General features: G+C 43.3%; 1 protein-coding gene across 1 annotated transcript; it reads left to right on the top strand.

Moving 5' to 3' along the window:
* Positions 1-1,150: 1,150 nt before the first annotated feature.
* On the top strand, positions 1,151-6,570 carry LOC122840652 (annexin A13-like). Its single transcript, XM_044133197.1, has 11 exons — positions 1,151-1,341; positions 1,945-2,020; positions 2,657-2,751; positions 2,868-3,038; positions 3,205-3,238; positions 3,460-3,539; positions 4,028-4,096; positions 5,051-5,152; positions 5,249-5,324; positions 5,404-5,516; positions 6,273-6,570. The coding sequence occupies exons 1-11, from the start codon at positions 1,327-1,329 to the stop codon at positions 6,390-6,392; spliced, it is 951 nt and encodes a 316-aa protein (XP_043989132.1). The 5' UTR covers positions 1,151-1,326; the 3' UTR covers positions 6,393-6,570.
* The last annotated feature ends 456 nt before the right edge of the window (positions 6,571-7,026 follow it).

The raw sequence follows: 7,026 nt of genomic DNA, 5'->3' as shown, positions 1-7,026 counted from the left end.
GACCCACAATTAGATTAAACAGTGCTACAAAAATGGCTCCCTCTAGTGGCACGATTCTCACCGTGCTGTTTTAATGTCTTGGTACTGCTGCGATTTAGTTTGTGGAAATGACAAACAGAAAAAATAAAATTATGTGAAGGGACTGGTACTTTAGTAAGATTTTAAAAAATAGTAAAGATTCGCCTATAATAAAAAGTAGTTTGTGTAATTGCCTCTTCAATATACGCAAAAAGGGACAGAGATGAAAATAAAGAAAAATGAAACAAAAAACTAATCCAAACTTTATTGTATTTTTTAATGAGTTATCTACTAACAGAATGAGTCATCAGATCTTAAGTATGTCCAGTTTCCATAAATGCCCATCTGATTTTGGTTGAACTTACAGCTAAAGACATTTAAAAAAAACCACACACACATCAATTTATTTGTATGGCACATTTAGCAACAAGTTCAACGTGCTTTAAATCATGAAAACAACAATAAAAAAATAATACAATGTCATAAAAACAACACACAGTTACAAATCGAGAAACTAAGATTACATTTTGTTAAGAATCAAAATCATCAATGCATCTCATCACGTGTTGGTCCGTGTTCCTCTCATCATGGTTCAATAGAACTCGAAACAGGTGAGCATTTAGCCTTGATTTCACATGTTCCGCATGTTTTAGATGTGCCTCTATTCCAGAACAGCCGATCCAAATGATTGCATGACCTTCTCCTGCAGAAAGCCTGATAATTACCCACAGATTCCATCCAGGTGTGTGGCAGCAGGGAAACACCTAAAACATGCAGGGCAGGGGAGGGGGGGGTGTGAGGACCGGATTGAAAAGCACTGATTTAAAGGAATTTATAACATCAGTATCACAACAAACCATGCAATAAATAGGACGTATTCAAATTACAGTTGAAAAGCTCAGATTAGTTGGTAATAAAGTGCAGTTTGCTCATTGAATTGACTGTCTGTAGCTCCATAAATTCCCTTTATTGCTCCTGGTGCCTGGTTGTTATTCCAATGTTTCATTCAAATTGACTACGATGTCCAAGAACTAGAAAAAGTTCCCCCGCGAATTTTCTCCTCTAATGTCGGGAGCATAATTTGAATATTGAGCATTATGACTTTAACATACCTCCATAGCGGTGACGCCATCCTTGAGCCAGCCCCCGCCCCTATCCGGCCCAGCCCGGTCCGGTCCGGTCCTGCCCATCCCGTCTGCTGCTCACGCCACGCGTGACACATCACGGCACACAGCAGCAACACATCAGGACGCAAAGCAGCCAGTTTCCCCCCTCAACCGCTTCACAGCAGGGATCCGTGCGCACAATATGGGCAACGTGCAGGTAGTTATCTTTTTTTTTTTTTATCCTCCAACTTGTTCTGTTAATTTACGCACCTCTGCGTTAGAATCCACTTAAAATGACTACTTTGAGGAGTAACATTTTTGATTTTTTTTTAAATAGTTTGTTTTGAAAATGGAGTTCGATCAATTTTACGAATAAAAATACAATTCAGAAACCTAAATTTCACAAAAAAACAAAAACAAAAAAAAAAACCCCAAAAAAACTCGGCTTTGTCATTTTCTCCAGACAATTAGTCTCAGTGGAAACCGCATGAAAACGCAAGTGCGCAGTAAACAGGGAGTGTGCTCTGCCAGAAGCGGATACATCAGGGAATTTCAGATCAATAAGGCTGCATTGTGTTGACGAGAGGGAGGAAGAGGAGAGCAGAGGAAGAGGCTGCTGCTGCTGCTACTGCTGCTGGCCCATGACTCAGCACAGGCAGCAGCACCCTGCTCCCGCGGAAGAGACTACTTCCTGGATGCAACGCCATAACAAATCCTCTGCAGCGTCTCCTTTTAACTGTAGTCACTTTGTAATTTATTTATTTATTTATTTTTTGGCAAATAAATATTTCAATCATCTGTCTCTGTTTTTTCCCCTCAGCCCACCGTAGTCCCATTTGAGAACTTTGACGTTACGGTGGACATCAAAGACATTAGAAAAGCATGTAAAGGTTTAGGTAAGTATACAGAAACCAAAAAAAAAAAATCCTTAGGAACATTGTTAGAAAACCCTTTGAAAACCGGATCGCTCCTAAAGGGGCAAAACTATATAAAAGCAAATTTTTTATAGCGTTATATCATATATTTTTATTCCCTCATCAAAAACACACCAGCAGTGTTGCCTCGACTCTTTCATGCATGTTTGAGAAAAATCCTTTAATCTGCCCTGGATGCAGAAGACGAGTGGCGTAATCAAGCGCTGCCTTCCCCACTCAGCTCCTTCAGACTAGCTAGCAGCAGTTAGCAAACACCTGGTGGAAAGGAGCATCTGCTGAGCTCATTATGGGAGCTACTTCTCAGTGAAATGCTGGTAAAAACGATGTAAGACGTTGTTGTGACGACTTCCTGAAGGTGGAGTGTCAGACAGAGCAGGAGCTTCTTAAAGAGACGGAGACCTGAAGTCGCATTTGATATTCACAATAAAAAAAAAACAAAACAACTGAAGGCAACATAGTTTCTTGATTGTGCCACAAAATAGCACGTTGTGCCTGGAAAATCCATAACGCTGCCCCTTTAATAAAGAGCCTAAAGTGGGATTAGTTGCGTGGGAGACGCTCTAGTTTCTAATTTCTGTGTTGCTTCATGTTTTCTAGGCACAGATGAGGAAGCTATCATCCAGATCCTGGCCAACCGCTCTGCGGCTCAGCGCCTGGAGATCAAACAGGCCTACTTTGAAAAGTATGACGACGTGAGTACCCCGCCCTCCTCTGTTCTGCTGTGTGTGTGAGTGTGTGTGTGTGTGGGTGGGTGGGTGTGTGTGTTTGCCCTCTGATGCAAACCCAGCTGAGCTGTGTTGTCTGACAGGAGCTGGAGGAGGTGCTGAAGAAGGAGCTCACCGGTAGCTTTGAAAACGCCATCGTAGCCATGTTGGACGCGCCGCAGGTGTTCTTCGCCAAGGAGCTCAGGAAGGCGATGAAGGGGGCGGGAACAGACGAGGCCGTCCTGGTGGAGATCCTGTGCACGGCTACGAACGAGGTGGGCAGCAAGTTGGGTCGGTGGTGTTGGAATAAAAGGAGGAGTACGTTGTGTTTGAGCTTTTGTCCTTTAAAAAAAAAAAATCAACTGTTGAACTGAGATTCGGTGAGTTTTAACTGCTGTTGGTGTTGGTCTTCACTCGGCCTCGTCTTCGTTTATCCCACAGGATATCATGAGCTACAAGGAGGCGTACGTCCAGGGTAGGTGGTCAAACTATCTACCAGCTTTTGTTTTCTGTTTGTTCTGAAACATACAGCCAGCTTAACGACAGGAAGAACTTTTTCACATGTCGTCTGGTTCCGAAAATTGCTACAAAGCGAAAAAACCAAATAACTAAATTCTGCTGGAAGGCGAACTTCTGCTCAAGTCTTTTGGTAGCGTGTGTTTGTCTGGTTTCTAAGTGTTTGTTGTTTCCTGGCAGTGAACGAGCATGACCTGGAGGCGGACATAGAGGGCGATACCAGCGGAGACGTTAGGAACCTGCTGATCTCACTGCTGCAGGTACAAAAACCGACCATTGTTGGGGTTTCGGCTATCGAATGAAAGCACTCCCTCCGCCCCCTCACCCCCAGTCCAGACAGAAGAAGAACGCAGCTTGTGTCCTTTCTCCCTCGGATTGTTTCTCAGAGTCGCCGCCGGTGCCTCGGCTCGCCCACTGCCACATTCGTCACATAGCTTGGCACGCTTGGGCCTCCATGCCCCCTCTGACTCGGCTTCCTGTCTTTTTCCTTCCTTCCCCTGGGTAAATTAAAAAAAAAAAAAAAGGACAAGCAGAAAGAGTGACTCATGTTTTACAGCAGTGCCATTCTGGGGAACTTCAGTGGCCTTCAACAGTTTCCTATTTATGAGCTCCAGATGACCGCTATCCCATTAAATTGTTGTTTTTGTTGTCCACTCTCTTTGACTTGCCCCTAATGCTCTCTCTCTCTCTCTCTCTCTTTCTCTTTCCACCCATCTTTCTGATCATTCTCCCACGTCTTCCTTCGCAGGCGAGCAGAGACGAGGGCTACGAGGTGGACGAGGGTTTGGCCGAACAGGACGCCATGTCTCTGTTTGAGGTGTCCAGTACAGGCTTCTCTTTACGTCACATTCAGCTCAAGAGGAACATGAGAGTGAAGTGGAAAGAAATGGCTCACAGTTTCAAACGTTCCTTTCAAATACAGAATCAGAAAAGCAAAGGCATTCATTCAGATTTAGGCCCTCGCCACCCTGACGCACCTGAACACAATCCGGTTCCACCAACCGCTTTCAGAAGTCATCGACTCGGTAGAGGTCGGTGTCATGATGCTTGAAGCAGGTTTAGGTTATTAAAAAGGTAGAGGCTCTTCATCTGATCCCGCTAATCTTTAAGTATTTTGCAAGGAGAAATGGACAGAAAATTTGAGACTTTTTCAGGGGTCCCCAAAATGGGTCCTGGAGGGCCGGCATCCTGCGTGTTTTAGTTCTCTCCCTGGTGGCACCAACAACCTTTTCAACGTGTCAGTGTTCTTCTTAGGCCTTCTAACGAGCCATAATTGGATCCTGGTGAAAAATTACGAGTCCCACTGGCAGATTATTTAACTTTCAACATGGGGAAAGCGTCTTGTTATAAGTGGAAAAAATCTCCCAGTGGAACTAGGAGGTTTTTAACCAGTGCCAAGGAATTAGCTTCAAACAGTATTGTGCTGAAATGTTACTTGTAGGTTAGTTTTGTCTTATTTCAAGTATTTGCACTAGAAACTAGATCAAAAATACTTCATTTTAAAACATTTTATCATTTTCCTTCTTCATAAAAATGCATTACTACTATAAACTCATCACCTCTTCACGATCCTTAGTCATCAAAGAACTTACAACCAGACTCCTAAAATTATAATGCCTTAATTTCTCTAACACCTGACCGAGGTAGCGGTTAAGATGTCTTCTTAGCCGCTTCGTGAGCAAATAACAGTCCGAGAGAGACATCCAATACAACTGCAAACAGTTGTATTGGCGTATGATGGCGTATTGTTTTCGTTTTGTGTACACAACAGGCAGGTGAGGGCAGGTTTGGTACGGACGAGTCGACCTTCACCTTCATCCTGACACACAGGAACTACATGCAGCTTCAGGCCACCTTTAAGGCCTACGAGTCCGTACGTACCGCACCGTGGCGACCCTACTCCAAAATGAATCCGTTCGCTTCCTTTCATTAAATTCATGCACGTTTATGCTGCCTTGTTCACATGCAGCTTTCGGGGACAGACATTTTGGACACGATTGACGCCGAGGCGACGGGAACCCTCAAGGATTGCTATGTAACTCTTGGTAAGCAGAAACTTTTTATCACTTTATTTATTTACGACAGACGCCTGCTGATTTCATGTCCGTGTGTTTGGATTGACAGTGAGGTGTGCTAAGAACCCGCAGCTGTATTTTGCTCGACGCCTCAATGCTGCAATGAAGGGACTTGGCACTGATGAAGACACACTCATACGCATCATCGTAGGCCGCTCTGAGGTAAAGTGTGTGCGTTTGTTTCTAGTACCTTATGGGGACCATTTTCCTGACACATACAAGATTGTGGGGACCGAAGCTTGGTCCCCACAAGGAGAAACACTGTTTTTGGGTCAGGGGTCAGATTTAGGACTAAGGTGTGAATTGAGTTTTGGTTAGAGTTAGGATAAGGGTAAGGGTAAGGTTTAGGCTGTAGAAATGAATGGAAGTCAATGGAAAGTCCCCACAAAGATAGCTGCGCAAACATGTGTATGTGTGTGTGTAAACACACAGCCCGGGGTGTTATTATAGACTTGACAGGGAATTAAAGGTATGATTGTGACACTTCACTTCTTGCAAAAGTGCAGTGCTATAATGTTTACCACCTTTCTGTACAGAACTTTAGTCATACATGTCTAGTGTAGGTAATTTCTAATTATTAAATGTTTGATTCTTTGATCGGTAACTCAGTACTTGAGTTCTTTTTTTACTAAATGGTTTTTTACTCTTGAGTCATTTCTTGGACAGCTACTTTTGAACTTTTTTTTTTTTCGAGTAAAAATAAGTCAAAGTAGAACTTGGAGTACAATTTTTGGCTACTCTAGCAATCTCTCTAGCAAAAGACAATAACTTTTTACATCGACTTGAAGAATTTTTCCATTCATTTGATGGTACATTTATGTATTTTGAGTCATTGATGATGAATCAAGCAATAAAAATATAATTATTACAGAATATAAGTGTTATGGATGCACCACTGTCCTCGTTTCCAACCCTCAGATCGACCTGGAAACGGTGAAGGACATGTACCTGGAGAAGTACGACGTCACCCTGAAAGACGCCCTGGACTCGGAGTGTGGGGGAGACTTTAAGCGTCTGCTCATTGAGATCTTGCACTGAATCACACATTTACATTCACGTCCACTCCTCACCCGGCCTTATTCCGCTGTGACGTAACAGGATGTCACTACACGCTCCGTTTTCTATCACTCTTCACTCTCTACTCTAGCCTTTCTCCGTCTCGGAGAGTTCACTTTACAGCACGGACCAAAATAAAAAACCAACTCGACGTAATCCAGTTCAGTGTTTCGACGTGTGGTAATTTTTTTATAGGCTTTGTTATAACACCTTTGAGACTTTTCAGAAAATCGTCTTAACTTGTCCGGTTGCTCAACAACACGACAGAATGGCGGAACCAACAGCATCACGTTCATGCATCTTAAAAGTTACAGCGAAGTCATCGTCGTCTGTTATTTTTCTACTTTAAGCTGCCACTGCTAAGCGTCTGCTGATTGAATAACACGTATTCGTCTCTCATCGATTCCTCACGTCACTATTTGCTTGAAGGACGACCTTCATAAGATTATAAGCGATGCAAGTTACTTTCCGCTGCAACACAGAAGTGCCCGATTATCATGCCGAGTCTTTAAGATCCGAAGACATTTGAGCCTTTCCTTAGAACTTCAAATATTGGCACATCTTTATGAAAGGCTCGGTTGTTTAATACGGAGCCCCCTAGGGGACAAGGGGAATT

Source organism: Gambusia affinis, linkage group LG12, assembly GCF_019740435.1.
Source record: "Gambusia affinis linkage group LG12, SWU_Gaff_1.0, whole genome shotgun sequence".
NCBI classification, from domain to species: Eukaryota; Metazoa; Chordata; class Actinopteri; order Cyprinodontiformes; family Poeciliidae; genus Gambusia; species Gambusia affinis.
This window is presented reverse-complemented; position numbering and strand designations above follow the sequence as displayed.

What these genes read in the sequence shown, in the direction of transcription:
- LOC122840652 (XM_044133197.1), top strand. An exon ending in AAAAGCATGTAAAGGTTTAG is followed by an intron (nt 2,021 to 2,656) that starts GTAAGTATACAG and finishes CATGTTTTCTAG; the next exon opens with GCACAGATGAGGAAGCTATC. An exon ending in TGCTGATCTCACTGCTGCAG is followed by an intron (nt 3,540 to 4,027) that starts GTACAAAAACCG and finishes CTTCCTTCGCAG; the next exon opens with GCGAGCAGAGACGAGGGCTA.